Source organism: Gaeumannomyces tritici (genome assembly GCF_000145635.1).
Source record: "Gaeumannomyces tritici R3-111a-1 unplaced genomic scaffold supercont2.1, whole genome shotgun sequence".
Taxonomy (NCBI): Eukaryota; Fungi; Ascomycota; class Sordariomycetes; order Magnaporthales; family Magnaporthaceae; genus Gaeumannomyces; species Gaeumannomyces tritici.
In genome coordinates this window covers 3363508-3382840 of record NW_008804545.1, presented here as the reverse complement: position 1 = coordinate 3382840, position 19333 = coordinate 3363508, and the positions used below count along the sequence as shown (strand labels likewise).

General features: G+C 58.8%; 5 protein-coding genes across 6 annotated transcripts; 4 read left to right on the top strand and 1 right to left on the bottom strand.

The window, feature by feature from the left end:
- The first annotated feature begins 608 nt into the window (after positions 1–608).
- GGTG_01051 (translation initiation factor 4B) lies at positions 609–4269 on the top strand. The gene is made up of 6 exons (XM_009218809.1): positions 609–946; positions 1060–1119; positions 1265–1306; positions 1459–1533; positions 1623–1908; positions 2025–4269. The coding sequence occupies exons 3-6, from the start codon at positions 1286–1288 to the stop codon at positions 3314–3316; spliced, it is 1674 nt and encodes a 557-aa protein (XP_009217073.1). The 5' UTR covers positions 609–946; positions 1060–1119; positions 1265–1285; the 3' UTR covers positions 3317–4269.
- On the bottom strand, positions 4223–8367 carry GGTG_01050 (elongation factor 2). The gene is made up of 4 exons (XM_009218808.1): positions 7887–8367; positions 7800–7820; positions 4867–7648; positions 4223–4770 (listed from the first exon to the last, which is right to left on the bottom strand). The coding sequence occupies exons 1-4, from the start codon at positions 7947–7949 to the stop codon at positions 4388–4390; spliced, it is 3249 nt and encodes a 1082-aa protein (XP_009217072.1). The 5' UTR covers positions 7950–8367; the 3' UTR covers positions 4223–4387.
- A 518-nt stretch (positions 8368–8885) lies between these two features.
- On the top strand, positions 8886–11292 carry GGTG_01049 (eukaryotic translation initiation factor 3). Its single transcript, XM_009218807.1, has 3 exons — positions 8886–9410; positions 9544–10581; positions 10677–11292. Exons 1-3 carry the CDS (start codon positions 9120–9122, stop codon positions 10758–10760), a joined length of 1413 nt encoding a protein of 470 aa, XP_009217071.1. The 5' UTR covers positions 8886–9119; the 3' UTR covers positions 10761–11292.
- A 1010-nt stretch (positions 11293–12302) lies between these two features.
- On the top strand, positions 12303–16137 carry GGTG_01048 (the record flags this gene model as incomplete). Of its 2 annotated transcripts, XM_009218805.1 has the most annotated exons (3): positions 12303–13403; positions 14594–14966; positions 15039–15767. In XM_009218805.1, the coding sequence occupies exons 1-3, from the start codon at positions 12970–12972 to the stop codon at positions 15765–15767; spliced, it is 1536 nt and encodes a 511-aa protein (XP_009217069.1). In that variant the 5' UTR covers positions 12303–12969. The 2 variants fall into 2 exon arrangements, with proteins under 2 accessions (XP_009217069.1, XP_009217070.1); XM_009218806.1 differs by lacking the exon at positions 12303–13403 and having other exon boundaries at positions 13673–14966; positions 15039–16137.
- A 493-nt stretch (positions 16138–16630) lies between these two features.
- On the top strand, positions 16631–19269 carry GGTG_01047 (G protein-coupled receptor). Its single transcript, XM_009218804.1, has 2 exons — positions 16631–18583; positions 18676–19269. The coding sequence occupies exons 1-2, from the start codon at positions 16952–16954 to the stop codon at positions 18817–18819; spliced, it is 1776 nt and encodes a 591-aa protein (XP_009217068.1). The 5' UTR covers positions 16631–16951; the 3' UTR covers positions 18820–19269.
- Positions 19270–19333: the final 64 nt, after the last annotated feature.

Sequence of the window (19333 nt, the reverse complement as noted above, 5' to 3'; positions counted from 1 at the left end):
CCTGGTGGGGCCAAAGGTAAATCCATCAACGCTAGCACTCAACCCTGAGGTCACAGTGCCGTCAACTGTCCGCCAGTATGGTGAGTCAAGCAGAGTGCCATGCTCCCAGCCGGCGCAAGATTTCGTACATGGACCAGACGGGCACACCGGGCTGAGAAAAATTAAAAGAATATTCTGCCCTGTTTTTCGTGCCTTTGTGCTGTGCGCTCTGGGGCTTGCTGACTGTAGGTGACTCTCAAGTCTGGCTTGCGGAAGCTCTGGCTGGCAGAGGTACATGCAGCCACAACCTTCACCAATAAGCCAGCCCACACCGTTCCAGTAGAGTTTCCTCCTTAAAAAAAAGACAAGATTAAATAGAAACTATGCAGACAATGCTAAGAGAATCTAAGCACTACATCTTTTCCAAACGCCCGTAATATTCGAGATAATCTCTAGGTACGGTGGTGATATATATATCTAAATGGTGCTCAGCAGAGTAGCTTTACAGGCTGTGTTAGCTTGCCTAGCGTGCGACACACAGTGTGCCCCACCTGCGCTAGTCTACTTCTGGGGTGGAGGCTCTGGGCTTTGTCGATTCGAGAGGGGCTGCGCGTGGCGGCAAGGGGAAAAAAAAGAAAAAAAAGCGGCCAACCCTCATTCTCCGGTAGACCTTCCCAACACATCTTAGGCCCTGGGTTTTCTCTGCCCGGCTGCAAGAAAAAAAACCCCGAGCAGGAGAGAAAAACCCACCCCCCCAAAAATATCCATCAGATCGCACAGAACTCAGAATCGTCCTCGGTCGGCTCGAATTTTGCGTCGGCTTCAATCCACGGATTCACTTGAAAACACATTCGAAATTCTCGCAAGGCTGGTCCCTCAACCTGCCTTGTCGCTCCCACTTCCATCGCCCCGTCTGCGCGCTGCGATAGCTGCATCGTTGCGCGTAGCCTAAACACCGCAATCATGGGTTTGTTTGCCCCCCTCATCCCTCCCCCTCCTCAAGGACCACGCCCTCATTTGCCCGCCCGCCGGGCTCGATGGCCTCGTTACTGACCCGCTGTTCTTGCTCTCCGTCGCCAGCTCCCAAGAAGAAGCAGGAGGTGCAGAAGCTGTCCCTCGGGGAGTTTATGCAGGATACTTGTGAGCCCGCCTGCCCGCCCGCCGGAACCCCACGTCACCAACCTCGCCGCCGTCGTGCCCAGCCGCCATGACATTCGACTCCCCCTTGTCGATGATACCCCTCCTTTATCTCGATTACTATAGTCTAACCTAAGCCTGTGTCTAGCCTTTGGTGGATCCTGGGCTGATGAGGTCGAGGATACCTACGGTACGTTCCCCCTCGCGCTTCACCTTGCCCACCACCAGGCCGCCCTGACGCACGCTGCCAAACCTGCCCACTCTAGCCTCTGATATGCAGTGTGCCCCAAAGGTCCTGCTACATCTCTTCGTTTTTGTATAGCTGACTGACAGTCTCTCCAGGAACCCAACCGCTGCCTCCATCTGACCGACGCGGCCCCTCTCATTTCGGCGGCGGCTTCGGCTCGTCTGACAGAGGTACGCGCCATCGTCCCCGCCACCGGCGCTAAATCAAGGAACCTCTGACATCTGACCGTTGGCGCCTGCTCCCTCGCTTTCCTTTCCAGGCTCCTATGCCCCCCCGGGATAACTTCCCACAGCGCATTCCCGACCGCCCGCCCTACACCGCCCACCTTGGCAATCTCTCTTACGATGCCACCCAGGAAATCGTATCCGACTTTTTCGCCGAATGCGAGATTGTCAGCGTGAGAATCGTCGAAGATCGCGAGCAAGGGAGGCCCAAGGGCTTCGGCTACGTCGAGTTTGCCTCCGCCGATGGCCTGAAGCAGGCCCTGACTCTGGACGGAGCCTCCTTCCAGGGTCGTTCGATCCGAGTTCGGATCGCTGATCCTCGTGAGTTCATCATACCACTCTGTCGCCCGAGTCCTTGTTTGCGCATATCCTGGAGATGCTTCCGGCCTCGAATTATTGTTGCAACCGCTGACTTGTACGAACTCCCACCATAATAGCGAAGGACAGGGATGGTCGTGGCGATGGCCCGCCCAGAGAGCTGGACTGGTCTATGCGCAAGGGCCCTCTTGCTGATATCCAGACGCGCAACACCGATCGCCGCTCAGGTCCCGGCGACTTCGGTGACCGTAGGGGCGACTTCAACGATCGCCGCGGCGGCGACTTCAACGATCGTCGAGGCGGCGACTTCAACGAGCGCCGTGCCGGCCGGGAGCCTGCGGATGATGGCAAGGTTCGGGACTTCAGTGACTGGTCACGCAAGGGTCCCTTATCCCCGAGGCCAGAGCCCACGCAAACTTCCTCTAGGGAAGGCAGCCGCCCCCCTGTTGAGGGTGCCAGCTCCGATTTCCAACGCCAGGACCGTCGGGCCTCGCCAGCTGCCTGGGGCGAGGGCCGCCAACAGCAGGATGGCTCCCGGCCGCCCCGTCGCGAATTCGTCGACCGTCCCGAGAAGACCCCCACCGCCGCTGAGAAGGACATGCAGTGGAGGAGCAATATGCGCCCCGATAACGTCAAGTCGCCTGGCCAGTCTCGCAGCGGGAGCGAGGCACCTCCTTCGCCCGCCCCGGCTGCTGCTGTGCCTGCCGGTCCATCTCGTCCAAGGTTGAACCTCGCGAAGAGGACTATCTCGGAGGCTCCGGATGCCACGTCGCCAGCTCTGACTGCCACGGACTCCAAGGCCAGCCCCTTCGGTGCCGCGAGGCCCATCGACACGGCTGCGAAGGAGCGCGAGATTGAACAGAAGCGCGTTGCGGCTTTGCAGAAGCAGAAAGAAGAGGAGGAGCATGCCAAGGAAGAGCAACGCCTCGCCAAAGAGGCTGCGGACAAGAAGGCTGAGGAGGATGCGGCAGCGGCGGCGGCGGCGGCTGAGGCGGCGGAGGCGGCGGAGGCTGCAGAGGCCGCAAAGGAGACTCAATCAACCGAGCCCGAGGCGAAGCAGGATGATGAGACTCCTTCGCAGCCAACAGAGGGCGCAACGCCCACGGAGCAGAAGGTCCCCATCCGGCAGCGTGAGCCTCGGGAGCCCCTGAAGACCCGCGCGACCGAGAGCGGAAACTGGAGGCAGTCTTCAGGTCATCACAGGGGCTCCAGGGGCTCCCCGACTGGTCCCCGTCGTGGGGGCCCGTCCAGGGGCGGCCGCCATGATGGACAGCGACCCCCTCGCGGCAGCGGTGGCCGTGACTCGCAGCCTTCGACTCCCATCTCTGCGGGACCCGAGTCGACTGCCGACGAGGACGGATGGACGACTGTTAAGAAGGCCAGGGGTGGCGCCCGTCCTATTGTGTCCTAGATGTGACACACCTGGACGTTGGGCAGCCACGAACCTCGTCGAACTATCTGTCAAGAGGGTGTCTGCCCATACTGCACACCGCGCGCCGAACCAGTTTTGGCCACCGACCTCGTTGTTAAGACGCCTTGTAACACAAATCACAATCCTTTCTCGTTCCGACTGCGTTGCAGACTCCACAAGCGACCGTTGCCGAAGCCTTCTTCTCGCTTTGGATATCCTTAGCAGCGGACGATGCCATCGTGCTTTTCAAAGGCGCTTAATGTCCTCGTTGGCCAGATTGAGTCAACCTTCGCCATCAGCCTGGGACTGGGGTGGCAGAATGTGCGAGCGAATCGATCTAACCGTGGCCACTATCACCGCGTGGCTGTGACATGGCTAGTGGCCTCGGAATCGACTGGTGGCTGCCATGAAACAACATCGCCTGTCGTCGGCCTGAGCTCGTCCGTGGTGCCCCTGCGTCGCTATTACAGATAGGTCTCATCGGCCTAGTCCAAGTAGCTCGCCCACCCTTTCGCCATGTTCGTCCCCCCATCCTCACATTCTCCCGACGCCTGTCAAGCGACGGGTCTCCATCAGCCTCCTAAAGCCGCCACGTCGGCATACCAGGCTTATCTCGATGCCTCTTCCTATGGATTGTGCACTTTTCTCCTCGCATGCTTCTCGTTCTTTTCCTTTGTGCTAGGGCCTGATAGTAAGGATTGGGTGTGGGTGGCGGCGTTTGGTACCTGCCTTTGGGCCTAAAAGAATATCAGATTTCCAAGTGTTTCTGCGGATTTTTGGTCTTCGGATCTCTCCATCCCCGAACGTGTGATTTGTGTTCGTGTCCGTGTCTGCGTGGCCGTAGTGCGCTATGTGGGATGGGAGGGGGCGGTAAGGCAGCGAGGCAAAAAGGAGATATCTTGAACAGGAGATGATTATAGCATAGGCAATTCGAAAATCTCGTTCTGGCAAGATACTTGTCTGTCCGCTGGCTACTCTTGTGACCTGAGGCTGGCTGGTCCTGAGCCAGATCAGTGACCCGGCTAACATTTGAAATGCAGTATCTATCTAAACAGACTATCGACATGTGTATCAACGCTTGAGCGTCTTCTGTTTCTCGGCGTCCGTCGCGACGTTGCGGCCCTCGACGAGGAGGCCCTTGCGGCGCCTCACGCCGTCCATGTACCTCTTGGCGACGTTTTCGCGGTCGCCAAACTCGCCGAGGTCCTCGAGGTCGTCCTCGGTGAAGGGGACCCAGAAGGGGTCCTCGTCCAGGACCTGGAAGCCCGTGAATATGAGCTGGGGCTGGGCGGCGCCGCTGGTGCGCTTGCGCATGTCGTCGGCGAACCCGAACGACTCGGCGACGGGGAGCAGGGCCTGGATGGTGAAGAAGGGTGTGCCCTCCTTCATGGCCTCGGACAGGACGTGGCCCCTCCGCCGGGTGATGACGTCGTACACGCGCCCGAGGACCTCGGCTGTGTATGCCACGAGTTTTGGTCAGTAGCTGCCACTTTTGGGTACCTGCTTGCATTGCATGCTGGAAGTGGGTAAAGGGCACGAGTTGGACTTACTGCTCGCTTGGATCTCGCACGAGTACATGGCCAGCATCAGGCGGGGCGACCAGTCCAGGAAGCCCTTGTGGACCGACTGCTGCACGGCCTTGATCACCTCGCCCGTCAGGCGGCCCAGGCTGTCGCGGGCGGGCGTCCCGTCGTCGTCGGCCGCCGAGAGCTCTACGTCCTCGATTGTGACGGCGAGGCCCTGCGCGGGCTCGCCGCAGAGCGGGCCCTGGGCCGTGGCCAGTTGGAACGCGTACGTGATCTTGTCCGAGAAGTGCGCCGCGCTCAGCCGCTCATCGGCCGCGGGGTCGGCCGGCCTACCGCCGCCGCTGCCGCCCCTTTCTGCTGCGAAGACCCGCTGCAGGAACCCGCCGGAGGTGCCGTCGACCAGGATGTTGGGCCCCGTCCGCCTCGGGCCGAAGGCGGCTATCCGGTCGACCGTGTTCTTCCATGCGTCGCGGGCCTTCCCGTCCTCGAGCAGGGCCTGCAGACGGGCCTTGAACTCGTCCGGGGATATGGTCTCCTTGGCCTCGGCCACGTGCTCGTCGCCGGCCTCGCCGCTCGTGCTGTCTGCCTCCTGAGCGCTGCTAACGTCCTGCGCGGCTGCGTCGCTGCTTGTGCCTGGGTCGGAAGACATGCGCTTGATGGTGGCGCTGTTCTTAGAGATGAAGTCTGTCACGTCTCCGGGCAACGGGCTGACCCTCAGCTTGACGGTGATCTGCTTGGAGCTGGTCGTCGTGACGACGACGCCTCTTCCCAGGTCCTTATTGGCCGGAGGGCGCATCTCCTCGGCCCGGACGATGGTCTCGCGGTACGGCACGATCGGAGCGCCGGCCTGGACATCGCACCTGGCAAAGCGCTCGCGCAGGTCTGTCAGGCACCGCTCGAGGTGCAGCTCCCCCGCGGTGAGGAGTACGTGCTCGCCACTGGAGAAGTGCTCGTACTCGGCGCAGGGATCGCTCTGGACGAGGAGCTTCAGCCCGGCGATCATCTTGTCCAGATCTCCCGGGTTCACCGGCTCAAGGGCAACACGCACGATTGGCCGGCCAACGGCAGCACCAACACCAGCGAGGTTGACGGCGCCCTCGAGCCTGCTGCACAGCGTCCCCGACTTCAGGATTCCAGAGCCCTGCAAGCCCCGGATGCCGAACACCACGCCCGCAGGCACCGTGTTTAGGCTCTCGAGACTGCGTCCCATGAGCATGTACAGGGCTTCGACAGTCACCTTCTGTGGCTGGGGGCTCGAGTGCGGGGTCGCCGGCGAGAACTTCGGCGGAAGAACATAGATGCTGTCCCCAACCGAGAGGGAGCCCGAGTATATCCGGGCGAACCCTATCAGATGCTCAGGCTCCGCCTCGGGTTCAGGCTCCGGGTCGGCCGGACCTCCTAAGCCTGTCGTGCCGAACGTTTCTACAAGGCCACTGACAGTGTCATCGCTGGCAGCAGCGGCCTGGGCCCGGGCAGCCTCTGCTCGCTTTCGTCTGGCGAGATCTCGCGCCTCCTCGGGGCTGAGCGTTCCGTTCCGTCTCTTGTTCTCAGGAAGCTCGCTCGCGGGCATCGAGACCATCTTGCTCACGTACGCCACCACCGGAACCGACTCTGACGTCTTGAAGGACACCATGGCGTCACGAACCGCGGCGTCGATGTGCTCGGCGCCAGGCGACGACCGCAGCAGCTCCGGTAGGCGATCTGCCTGCGCGGCCCGCGGCGACGGGAGCGATTCAACAACTGAGACAAGGAGCGCGACGGAAAGCGGCAGCCAAGAGGCAAAAACTGTGGTTAGCAGCAGGCGGGGATCTCTTGCACGCAGGATGTGCGGAGGGACCGTGATAGCCAGAGACTTGGTGATCTTCTCGAGCAGGGCAGTGTCCCCTCGGCCCGAGTCTCCGCCTGTGGTAGCGCTGTAGACGGCCCAGACCTGCTCGAGCACGAGCTGGACAAACATTGGCTTCAGTGCTCGGCCTCGGAGGTGCTTTTGTCCAAGGACCTTTTTGGTCTTTGGGTCGAGATAGAAGTTGCCCCAGAGGACCTTCTCCATCAGGTTGCGCTTGATCCCCAGCTTCTTCTCGTAGAGTGCGGCAAACTGGCGTACGGTAAAGGCCCAGCCGTCGATGGCGCTGGCAAAGATGACGTTGTTCTTTTCAGGGGCGAAGTATAGGTCCCCGTCGTCCTTCTCCTCAAAGTCCAAATCAGTGGCATCGTCAAGCATGTCCGCAAGCTCGGCCTCCTTGGATGCCGCGGCGGCGGCAACGCGCTGGTCTATCCTCTCGCGCCAGTTGAGGTCGTCCTCCATGCGCTCGCCCTGGAAGAAGCTTCCGAGCACGGCATTGACCTGCTCGAGGATTTTGCTAAGGTGGATGTAGGCCTCGGATGGTGTCATTTTGAGCTCGGTCACGAGGCGGTCGATCTTGTTGATGACGAGCAGAGGCCTTAGCTTCTCGATCCAGGTTTGACGCAAGACGGTGACTGTCTGACTACAGACGCCCTCAACTGCATCGACTAGAACGACTGCCCCGTCGCACAGACGGGAGGCCGTCGACACCTCGCTGCTGAAGTCGATATGGCCGGGTGAGTCGATAAGGTTGATCAAGTAGTCGTTGGGCTTGGGCTCCTGGTCCGGGCCGTTTCTCCTGACCATTGAAAAGAGTAGAGAGATGGCGGAGGACTCCATAGTGATACCCCTGGTCTGTTCGTCGGGACGCGAGTCCAGATAGCGAATCTTCCCGGCTAGCTTGGGCGATATGATGCCATTGGTGGCCAGTAGAGCGTCTGTGAGAGACGTCTTCCCATGGTCCTATACATAGAGAATAGGTTCAGTAAGGGATCGATGTACAGGCCAACACGTGGCACAGCATTTTGAACCACTTCTCTCCTCGTCTAAAATGCTCAGAGAGAGATAGAGAAAGGCGCGTCCAGAAGGCCAGGCCATCTCGATAAGGACATACCACATGTGCAAGAATACAGATCTACTACAAGTTAGCGTCGTATAACGGACCCCTTGACGAACGGTAAGATTTTGATGCGACACGTACATTCCTGATGTTGTCGGCATGCTGCTGGAGCTGTGCCAGTTTTTCAGGGCTTGCCACAGGCATTTTGAGATTTGCTCTGTTCGTTCGTGACCTGTTCTCTTCCTTGGCCCAGTTCCGCAGATCTCGTCTGCCAGAGAGCGATATCTGGAGATGGGTCGGCACTGGGTACTTGTCTACCCGTAGCCGCCTTAAGGTACCTACGGTACGTAGGTTTGTAGTCGGCTTGGCGAGATTAACGCAAAGCCCGCCAGCGGCGGTGTCAATGTTGCGGCCCAATTTTGATGCTGGATTTGCGACAGAGTTTTTTCCTCTGGGTTCTCAGGCTAGAGTTCCTCAAGATGGCTTGGGTCCAACCAGCCCCCCAAAGCCAAAGGATTAAATAGAGGTGAGTAGCTGGACTTCGGTAGCAATTTGGTGTCCAGGTTGGCCTCATTCAAACTGATCAAGTGTCATATCTTTGTGGGCTTGAGTCACGACTGAGGTAATGCTGGGCCTAGCAGTTGCTTGGGCAAAGGTTACAACGCCTAATACAGCCATGGACCATCCTGAGCCATCGGCCATCAACAGGCTGCCCCTCACAGCTGTCGGTGCCACTCCAGGCGTTTGGAACACCAGCAGCACAATTGCAGCCCAAACGTCCCCCCATCTAGACCACCGCGAACAAGTAGCATGATTGTCGAAGTGAAAAAACAGCCAGATTATTGGGAGATTGCCCTTGTCGCAGCAATCGTATGAAAACACTACAGCCGTGCTTCAATTTGACAGCAGATGCCCGTAATCACCCGCATTAGTTCAAACAACATGAAGCCCTAGTTATAGCGTATATGGTGCTATTTTTTAGGCTCGTTACCTATTGCCAAATTATTTCCACCTGCTTTCTTGTCGCAGCATCACTTTCAATCGGGCAGATATGGTGGGGGTGGGGTGCGGTCGATAGGCAGTTCAGCTGGCAGAAAGGGGGGCAAACGTGAATGGGCGAGGATCCACATTGGCGGGGCCAGACAGCACAACCACCTGTCTGACTTTATGAGAAAAAGAAGAAAAAACCCAAAATAGTGTCAAAATCGGCAACCCCGTTTTTGGGATTGGCTACACCTCTACCGAGTTTCGTTTCCTCTTTATTCTTGTGGGAACTGCCTCAGTTCGCCTCTCCTGCCTCTCGACCAAGCGTCGCAACACCACACACCCACAGCATCTTGGGCTTCGGGGGAGGACGGATCCTGGTTGCCCACCATGAGCGCATACCAAAACGGCGCCCCGCGCCTGGGCGACGACAGCGACGTCGAGGAGGAGGCCTTGGTCGCCGACTACCGCGAGCAGGTCCAGTACGAGGACGGCATGGAGGACGGCGAGATGTCGATGGCGCAGCAAGCCAACGACATCCAGGAGCGTCTAGTTGCCGCTGCCCAGCCCTTGGACTTTTCGGCGCCGCTCGACGTCAAGTTCCAGAGCTACGACCAGTACTGCAGCCTGTTCCACTTCATCCTCAACTCGGACGGTCCTGTAGATCTCGAGCCGCCGTCTGTCAGTAGATTCCTACCCTGCCCTACCCTTTAATCCCGTTCCAAATCTTGTTGGCGTCCCCCTGCCATCCCCCGCCGCGTCACACCTGCCAATCCCATGAGCCCAATAACTGACCATCCGGCGCCGCGCACAGTACTATTGGGCGTGGGATGTCATCGACGAGTTCATCTACCAGTTCAACTCGTTCTCCTCGTACAGGATGCGGATAGCCCGACAGGCCAACAACGAGGAGGAGGCGCAAGTCCTCCGCGACAACCCAAACACATGGGGCTGCTACAGCGTCCTCAACGTGCTCTACTCGCTCATTCAACGGTCCCAGATTCTCGAGCAGCTGGCCGCCATGAAGCGCAACGAGGACCCCATGACTGTCGCCGGCGAGTACGGCAACAAGAGCCTGTACCGGATGCTGGGGTACTTCTCCATCATCGGCCTCCTGCGGGTTCACTGCCTTCTCGGCGATTTTAGCCTGGCTCTGAGGACGCTCGACGACATCGAGCTGAACAAGAAGGCCATGTTTGCTCGCGTCATGGCCGCGCATTTCACGACGTACTACTACGTCGGCTTCTCCTACATGATGATCCGCCGCTACGCCGATGCGATCCGCATGTTCAGCCACATTCTGGTCTACGTCTCTCGGACCAAGAACTTCCAGAAGAACGCGCAATACGACTCGATCAGCAAGAAGAACGACCAGATGCTGGCCCTGATCGCCATCTGCGTCGCATTCCACCCCACCCGTCTGGACGACACCATCCACACGGCGCTACGCGACAAGTATGGTGACCAGCTGCTGAAGCTGCAGAGGGGTGGCCCCGAATCCCTGCCCATCTACGAGGAGCTTTTCCGGGCCGCCTGCCCCAAGTTCATCTCTCCCGTGCCCCCAGACTTTGACAACCCAGAGGCCAATGTGGACCCCGTGGAGCACCACCTGTCCGTTTTCATGGACGAGGTCAAGACCAACATGTGGAGTCCCACCGTCAAGTCGTACCTGCGCCTGTACACCACTATGGATCTCAAGAAGCTGGCTGGCTTCCTGTCGGTGAAGCCGGAGGAGCTCCGCTCATGGCTGCTGGTCAACAAACAGCGAACCAAGCAACTTCGCTGGACCGACCACGCGCTACTAGATGGCGAACTCGTCAACGTCAGCGACCTGGACTATGCTATGCAGGGCGTACGTTTCTTCCTTTCCCCCTTCCATCTTCCCTGTTCTCCCATTTGTCTAAGCTCACGGCCGATATTGAATGCTAATAAAATAACCTACGACAGGACCTGATCCACATATCCGAGGCCAAGGTCGGCAGGAAGCTAGTGGACTGGTACCTCCGAAACCTCTCGCGCACCTACCTTTGAGTGTGATATAGGTACAATTTTCACCGAGATGGGCTCATATTTTCGGTCTATCGTCCCACACCAAGCTCTACCAGAAGTGCGACGGCGCATCGCCGCCGGCCACTGGGAATCAAGTATCGAGTGGCGTGACATTGCTGCCCCGACGGACGGGTCCACGCATTGCTCCTTTCTCAAGTCTAATCTGCAGTCTCTCTTGCGGACATTGTCGGGTCTTTTGAGACTTTTCTCCTTTCCTTGTTTTTTCTCTAGAAGCCCCGCCACCGGTGTGGCTGGGCCGAATGTGCGTTGGCTTATGGCGTCTCGGTGTTGGGGCCAACAAAGGATCGGTGGGATGGGCTGCGCCGTGTATCGTGTATCAGGGCCCTACACGAGCTGCTACGAGGGTAAAAGTCGTATCGGTTGCACGCGCGCCATGTGGCCACGACTTCCGGTGGTTACAGGACAGGTTGTGATGGAAGAAAACATACAAGACACCCGTACGTGTGCCAACGACGAATGTATGTGGGCGATTAGGAATCCAGTATATGAAGAAGGGATGGCTCTATTTTGGTTTTCTGTGCACACCCCGGGTCTTGGGCATCCTCACCATGCTCGCGGGCTTTGACGATTGCGTGCTCCGGATGGCGGTGTAGAAACACGCGCTTGACTGGCCGCCTCGGGGCTGACGATCAAGCGAGCAGGCAAAATTCGTGCCTCCAGCCTGGGAATCTATTGGTTGGCTCTGGCTCCGGCTGTCTCCCAGGCGGGATGCAGATTTCCGGCTTCTTATCTTGGGCGTGCATGAGCATGATGTGCCAACCATGGATGGCATCATCATTCCCCCATGCAACAGGTGCGCACAATCCAATGTTACCGTAGTAATCTTACCTTCTTGCTGTGATGCTGCTGCTTGTGAGGCGGCGGATGTGGTGTCTGTCGCCTCTGCTTCTCCGATACTCCCTATCTTTCCACATAATCATTCGCTCCCTTATTGTCATATACCAGGTTGTGGATTACAACACCAGGTTGGATAAGGGGAAGCAAGCGGGCACGGGATGGGAAATAAGAAAATATATGGGGAGTATGAAGGGATACAAGAAATAAACAGGTGGGAAAGAGAGCGACCTCAGTGAGGATGATGGTGTCGGAACTGTACGCTCCTCCTTGGCCGCCGGGGCAGGTTGCCCTCGCGCCTCTTGGCACAGCCTGATATCAGCCCGGTATGACGGGTGACAAGAGGCCAATAATGGCGGGCGGAGGGCAAACGGATAGAATGGGAGCATGCTGGAGATCGGCAGGCGAGGTGGTGGCATCCAATTGATTTTGCTGCCCCGTATGTGCAATCATGATCCCTTGCCACGGCCAAGGGCGGGCATCGACGAGGATAATAGATCAGCAACTGCTCACTGTTTCCTGTCGCAACATCCAGATGCGGACGAGCAAGGCAACACGACAGAGCAACCAGCCAACATATACATTTGCACACACATTTTCACCTTCTCAATCTGGGCGGGGGACCACCTGATTCAGCTGGGAGCGCTGCCCGCGGCTTCCATCAATCAATGGTTGCCCCATTAGGCGGTGGCTGAGCTCACCCAGTGACCCCGACTTTGGGACCCGACGCCAAGACGCGCCCCAGACGCGCCTACAGTTGACATCGGTTGATTGCTCGACAGCAAAGACGGCCACCGCACCGTATCACAGGTGAACCATTGACACCGTCTACAGGGCTCATCTGTCTTCATTTTTCAGCCCATCATAGCCTTGGCGCCAGTACACAGCCAGGGCCGCTTCGAGCCTCGCACCTCCACCCGAAAACACACTTAGTTCAATACTGCCGCCATCACCGCCCCGCCCTAGGCCGGTAAGCGGCAGCGAGCTGGCTTGGCCACCTGGCGAGCTGCTTGGCAGGCTGGCACCTAGGACAAGCTGCCAAACCACCCGAGAGGGCCTCATATCTGCCCGCCCGCTCGCTCATAAATGCATGGCATAGCATAAGATTTCGTGGCGGCCCTTGGAGGCACAGGGAGCAGAAACGCGCGACGACAACATAAGGCTAGGCTGGTCACAGCCAGGCGCCCTGCCAAGAAAAAAAAAAAACAGCAACGCCCCTCCCTCTGAAGAAGCCCGCCACCTCCACCAAGACTAGACCACCGATTGAACAGCTGCCCATCTCCCCAAAACAGTGATACCAGCATACCAACAGACCAGCCAGACGACGACCGACATCATGCCCGCCAGCCCCCACGCTGGCGCGAGGCGGACCCCAGACTCGGACATCTCACCGTCATCGCACCCACCGAATGCAGACCCAAAGAGAGCTGGTGCTGATTACTTCCCACCGAGGATCATCGACGCGGCTGGTGTCGATCAGCGACCAAGCGACGCCTTCGGGCCCATGGCGGGCCCATCAGTCGCGTCCAAGCAGCCGGTGACGGCGAGCAACACCTCGCATACCACCGAGGGCGGCAGCTTGGCGCCCGATAGCAGCTGCGCTCCTTCTAGTCGCAGTAGCGAGCAGGCGTCGGCGGAGCTGGAGTCGTCGACAAAGTCGTCGGTCGCATCGGTTTCATTTCTCCGACCTGCGAACCCAGCGCTTCCCCAGGGCATCCAGAGGCCGACGGGCTCCTACCGCCATCGGACCTCGTCGCCAATGCCAGTGAGGTAAGATGCGTCGCGCCCGCGAGGTCTAGGCACTGTTCACCGTCCAGCCCTGTTTGCCCACCCTTCGTCCCACCTTCCTCCGTCTTTGCTGTCGCCTGTCTCTAGTCATGGCTCCCGAACATGACTGCCAGGTTCTTCAATTTCGGAACCCCCTTTCCCTTTTAGACTCGCCATATCTGCCACGGTCGTCTCACAAAGTCTCTGGTGTCACATGTTGCCAGTTGCCGCGTGTCCGTGAGGTCCGTTGCAGCGAGGCTGTGTCGATGACAGCAGAAAAGTCGCCCGAGAGCCCCAAGCGGGGCTGGGCTGGGCGTGCTAGTGCAGGGAACCCCAGTGCTCCTGAGAAGCCAGCACGACGAGGAGCGTTCCCCGACCCACCATCGCTCCCCAAGTGGCTAGGCAGCGCGGCAGGGACCGACGAAACGAGTTGGTGGTCCAGTGCCAGCGATAATATGCATCCTGTGCTAGTGTCAGAAGGCGGACAAGAGAAGACGATGGAGAGCGGCAGCCCCAGGACATATTCTCACATGGATGCTTCTGTGGCGGTCCGTGGGAAGAAAGTTTAGCAAATTGCTGCCGGTTGACCAAGCCCCTACGCTGCTGCCCACTGCAAGACTTGAACTTTATCCGAAGCTGCCGTTGGCAAGTTGGATGACGGGACATCCATCACCGCACAAGCCTTCAGGTCTTTGCCTTCAAGCATACCGCCTAATCACCCTGACATCAGGCGATCAATTGACCGCGGGCACATTTGTCCACGACAGTTGACAGTCTCGATTCCACGATTCCAGCCCTAGGTTCCACCACCTGCCTGAGCAGGGGCCTCTCACAGCAAGCATCCATCAAATCAATGCTGCTGAGCTGTGTTCGCTAGAGAATTTGGGCAGACCCCCCCTTTTTTTTTTCTCTCCTTTAACCCCTGCCCCCATCGTCGTGCCACCATCCACCTGGCTTGCTTCACTCCATTTCGTCCCCCGCCTTTCAAACCCGCTCATTTCTCTTTTGATGTTTCTTCCTGCGGGGCACCAGATTCAATCCTAGGCTCGTGACTCTCACCGTTCCTTTTCACATCCTGCGATCTCGAAACACAAACGTTGCCTGGCTGCTCATGCCGACGAGTTGCGCATTCACAAGACAAACTGCCCTGCCAGATTGATGGCTGTGCTAACGGAAAGCGGTTCCTCGCACAGATTTCGGCAGCACGTGTCATTTGACAACATCCCAGTTGGCGAGTCGACCAAAAACAACACCTTGGGGTACACCATCAACCTCTCCCACGATGGGTACCAGCCAAAGAGGCGGTCGCGCACCATGATGGTCGGCATCGACCAGCATGCCTACTCCGACTATGCGCTTCAATGGCTGCTGGAGGAGTATGCCGAGGATGGCGACGAAGTAGTCTGCGTCCACGTGTCGGAGCGAGACCATCGTGACGATAAGAACTACAAGGCCAAAGCTGAGGCCATGGTCGAGCGCATCAAGCTTAAGATACCCCCCGACTGCGCCATCAGCATCAAGCTGGAGTACGCAGTGGGGAAGCTGCACGAAATCTTCCAGAAGCTGGTGCGCAAACACGTCCGTTGGTCCGTCGGATGGACTGGAAATGGCTGACTGGATTGCCTTTCTGCACGCTAGATCCACGTCTACCAGCCCTCGATGCTGGTCGTCGGCACTCGCGGCCGATCTCTTGGCGGCATCCAAGGCCTCGTCAACACTAGGAATTCGTTTTCGAAATATTGTCTTCAGTACTCGCCTGTGCCAACGGTCGTGGTCAGGGATATTGATAAACGTAAGAAGAAGAAGGAGAAGCGAATCCACGACCCCAGCCGGCAGAGTTATGCGTCTATGCTTGCTGCAAACAGAGGTAAGCACGAGGCAGACAGTGAGAATAGCAGCTTGTACGAGCTGGAGGCGAAACTATCGGGCGATGAGGAGGCGCACAGGGTGGCTGCCGCCATTGGGCTCCCCAGCGCCTTCGACCCGACCGTCAAAGGCATGGACCTGGGAGCGCGGATGCACCCGCGGTCCCAGAGCCTTCCGTCGCCTCTTCATCTCGCCGACAGGCCTCAAGGCGGGGCCGCCAGTGGCGCAGCTAGCGGTTCCATTCCAGCCCCACCCTCGACCTTGGGCGGTAGCGACGACGAGGACAGCGGTGACGACGACGACGACGATGACGAAGAGTTCGAGGTCATATCGGGTCATCAGATGCTGCAGCAGACGCACAACAGAGACCCCGACCAGAAGATCAAGAAGACAAAGCTGCACCAGATGGAGGTCGCCGAGGCGGCTGCCTTGCGCGAGCATCCGGTAGACGACGACGAAGACGACGATGATGAGGGCGGCGGTGCGAGCTCCAGCAAATGATACAATCTCCAGACCATGGACGGAGACGGAAATGGGTCGTGATGGCATTTCGCATTGCATGCTTACTTATGCGTGCCACATATGGTATACCCGTTGACACAATCCTCTGTATGTTATGGCTGCAGTCCGATTATCGCTGTCAGATCACATGCGTGTTCTGCTTTTCTCTCTTTTTTTTCCTCCACATCCCAAGGCCTGGAAATTAGCGTTGGGAAATGTACAGCGGGTTGTGGTAGCAGGATTCGTTACCACCGGAAGAGCATACTTCACTAAAAGCATGCGAATAATCCAACAAAGCACATGTATATCCTCAAGTCGCATGGGTGAAACTGGCCTGGGGCATGAAAGACATCAAACAGTACACGATCAATGATTTGATTGAGCGTCGATAAGTATGTATGCCAAGTAACTTCTCTCACTGATAATGACTTGCTTTCATAGAGTTGGATGGGGTTGATTATTATCATTCTGAGGAACGGATCATTCCTGCCCGATCCGCACCCACCGTGATGAGAGCTTGGAGCTGCGTGCCCGAACTTCTCAGCTTTTCCAAGATTTGAGCGTTGGAAGGTACTGTACCGGTTTGCGTCTGGAGCTCATGGCGGATTTCTCAAATTCTTTCGAGAACTGACCTATAGCCAGGATCGCAGTTTGCGGCTCGGGCGGTTGGATGCCGGGTTGCAGGTCCTCAGACGGCACACTAAAATCCTGGCCGTCTTAGGTGGTCTCGAGGCCCTGGCGGGAGTCGCTACCTAGGTGAAGCCTGCAGGCAACTGCCCCCATCGAGTGGGGTGGTCGATTACCTCAGCGTTCCGAGGTACCTGGAGCGCTTCTGCCTGACCCATGCTTATCCAGCACCCACTCAATTCAACAACACAACGACTTTGGACAGCACCTTCATCCAAGCACGCTTCGATCCTACCTTAGCTCGAGCCGAGGCCCTCCTAGATTCCGAGAAAAACAAGGCTGGAGAACTTGGCCGCCGCACTTTGGCAACAAGGAGACCAAACGCGGGTCATGACTCCGAGGCTGTGGTCGAGTGCTCAGCTCTGAGCGACAACGAAGTCACCCATCTGCCTGGTCACGTGTCGCTGGGACGCATCATCATTGCCTAGGTACTGCTAGGCATCGAGTCACCCTCCGAGGGCATCGTGACGCCCACTGCTGCCATCTGCGCGACCCCCATGGCCATCAGCTGTGGCGACGACGCCTGCGCGGCCGGTCCGCCCCCGGGCGCGGGCCTCGCGAAGGCCGTGTCGCTGTCGCCCTTTGTCGGCACCTTCGCCGCCGTCAGCTTCCTCGTCGCGCGCCACGTGTTCCCGCTCCTGTCGCGCGTCCAGGACAGGTCGCGCGACGACGGCCACGACCACATCCTGCCGGCCTCGGCCCCGGCCGCCCTGCGCCAGTGCCACGTCGAGCACGGCGCCCGCAGCCTCCGCCGCCGCGTCGCCGCCGCCACCTTTGCCGCCACCATTGGGCTTTCGGCTGTCCTCGCCCAGCTGATCCTGGCCGAGATCTCGGACCTGGTCGACCCTGGCGCCCGCGCCACCGCTCTCCGCTTCACGGTCCCCACTCTCATGCTTCTCCTCATCGTCTTGATCCCGTTCCTCGAGCTCCAGTCCGTCATCACCGGCGCGGGGTGGTCGTTCCAGCGCTCGGCCAAGGGCCGCATCCCGCGCATGCCCTGGGTCCTGCTCTTCTCGGCCTTTGGCGCCTGGCTCTTCGTGTTCTGGTCCCTGGGCATGGCAGTCCCCGCCCCCGACGAGACGTACGTCTACGCTCGGGATGAGGTGGTCAGCTTCGACAGCACCGGTGCCTCGATGGGCACGCGGGGTGGCATTGGCTGGAGCCCAGGATCCGTATTTCCGGACCTGTCGGCCGCAAGCGCCCAAGACGTCTCCCGGGCGTGCCTCGAGAGGATCGGTGTTATCGGAATATCCCTCATGGCGCTGCTCTCCGGGTTTGCCAGCGTCTCGTCACCGTGGCATCTACTCACAGACAGCAGGACGCACAGGCGCCGTCCGGTCACGGATGCCGTGGTCGCAAGGAAACAGGCCGGAGTTGATGCGACGGCCGAGCTTCTGGCTGCCAAACGCCACCGTCTGCGATCGCTGCAGCGCAAGGTCGCCGCCTCATCGAGCACGCCAGACGGCTCGCCAATCTCGCCCGGCGGGGCTTCCGGGCTGGTGGGCAAGTTGGTGGGTTCCATCAAGAGCATGGGCGGCGGCGGAGGTGACGCGGGCGAGATCAAGGCGCTGCAGATGGAGATTTCGGGGCTCGAGTCGATGGAATCGAGGTTGTCATCGGGCGTGGCCGCACTACGGAGCAGACAGGCCAGCCACGCGCGTGATGGGACATTTTTGGGCCGTCTTATGGCGCTGTCGTCGTACATCTTTGCGCTCTACTGTGTCTACAGGATCCTAGCCACGACCATGGCCACGCTCAGGCGGGCATACTACCCAGGTGCATCCTTCTCGTCGTCGGACCCCATCAGCCGCTTCCTCGGCCTCCTGGCCCGGCACTGGGACCCTAAGCTGGACCAGCTGGCCTGGGCCCGGCAGATCTCGTTCCTGCTGTCGGGCGTCATCCTGGCCGCGTCCCTCAACTCGGTGCTGCAGACGCTGCACCTCTTCACAAAGTGGGCCCCCGGGGTCCTGCTGCAGGCCCAGGCCAACCTGGCCCTGCTGGTGGGGCAGGTGGCGGCGACCTACGTCATCAGCGCGGCTCTGCTGCTCAGGGGCAGTCTTCCCAAGGAGGTGTCGAGCGCCGTGGGTGACGTGCTGGAGAGTGCGCTCGAGCCCGGCTTTGTCGATCGTGTAAGTCATGATTCTGCCGCCAGACCGTGGGCGGTAGTATCGGACGGAAGCGCGCCTTCGCTATAACGAGTACTGACATTTCACATCAACAGTGGTTCGAGGGATGGTTCCTGGTTGCCAGCGTCACCACGGCGGTCGGTATCTGGATCGGCCGGAAGATCGGGGGAGGGGCCGACCGTGACTGGGACGACTGGGACGAGTTCGCCGGAGAAGAAACCGGAGAGAAGCAGTCGTAGACGTGTACGCTTGTAGAAGCCTCGAAGGCGGCGTTTTTGGTGTCTTGATTGTTGTTTGGGAGCATACTTGTATACTGTACCTGTACCTGGCCTCTGTGCGTATCGTGCCTCGACATCTCTCTGCATTGTTCCAGCCAATGCAGACGTCAGGACAACTAGATTCATTTTATTTGCCCTTTTCCTTTTCGCCAGACGCTTCCCTCCCAGCTGGACATTTGACTTGAGCATTGCATGCTGGAAGGAGGCGGCCTGTTAGTTTCGGCTTGAATCTACACTTTGAGATCACATGATATTCACACGATCAAGTGGTCAATCCGATTGGCTGCAGGCTGCATAGCTTCGCATCATGCAGCCAAGTTTGTACCAAAGGCCTCTGGAAAATAGATTTCTCGCAGGAGCTGGCTTCTGGGCCACCTATTAAGTACCTATACTTACCTACCTGTGTACCTTGTGAAGGACCCAAGACTACAACCAGAGGGGCGCACGCCCTGTAGTCACGCGCTGATCCAAAGAG

Bases quoted from the DNA above. Each gene is read 5' to 3' on its own strand.
- GGTG_01051 (XM_009218809.1), top strand. From the start codon at position 1,286: ATGAGGTCGAGGATACCTACG. The intron at 1,534-1,622 runs GTACGCGCCATC...TTTCCTTTCCAG, and splicing joins CTTCGGCTCGTCTGACAGAG to GCTCCTATGCCCCCCCGGGA. The intron at 1,909-2,024 runs GTGAGTTCATCA...CCACCATAATAG, and splicing joins AGTTCGGATCGCTGATCCTC to CGAAGGACAGGGATGGTCGT.
- GGTG_01050 (XM_009218808.1), bottom strand. From the start codon at position 7,949: ATGCCTGTGGCAAGCCCTGAAAAACTGGCACAGCTCCAGCAGCATGCC. The intron at 7,649-7,799 runs GTATGTCCTTAT...CTCTATGTATAG, and splicing joins TCTGTATTCTTGCACATGTG to GACCATGGGAAGACGTCTCT. The intron at 4,771-4,866 runs GTAAGTCCAACT...TGGCATACACAG, and splicing joins GTGCGAGATCCAAGCGAGCA to CCGAGGTCCTCGGGCGCGTG.
- GGTG_01049 (XM_009218807.1), top strand. From the start codon at position 9,120: ATGAGCGCATACCAAAACGGCGCCCCGCGCCTGGGCGACGACAGCGAC. The intron at 9,411-9,543 runs GTCAGTAGATTC...CGCCGCGCACAG, and splicing joins TAGATCTCGAGCCGCCGTCT to TACTATTGGGCGTGGGATGT. The intron at 10,582-10,676 runs GTACGTTTCTTC...AACCTACGACAG, and splicing joins TGGACTATGCTATGCAGGGC to GACCTGATCCACATATCCGA.
- GGTG_01047 (XM_009218804.1), top strand. From the start codon at position 16,952: ATGGCCATCAGCTGTGGCGACGACGCCTGCGCGGCCGGTCCGCCCCCG. The intron at 18,584-18,675 runs GTAAGTCATGAT...TCACATCAACAG, and splicing joins AGCCCGGCTTTGTCGATCGT to TGGTTCGAGGGATGGTTCCT.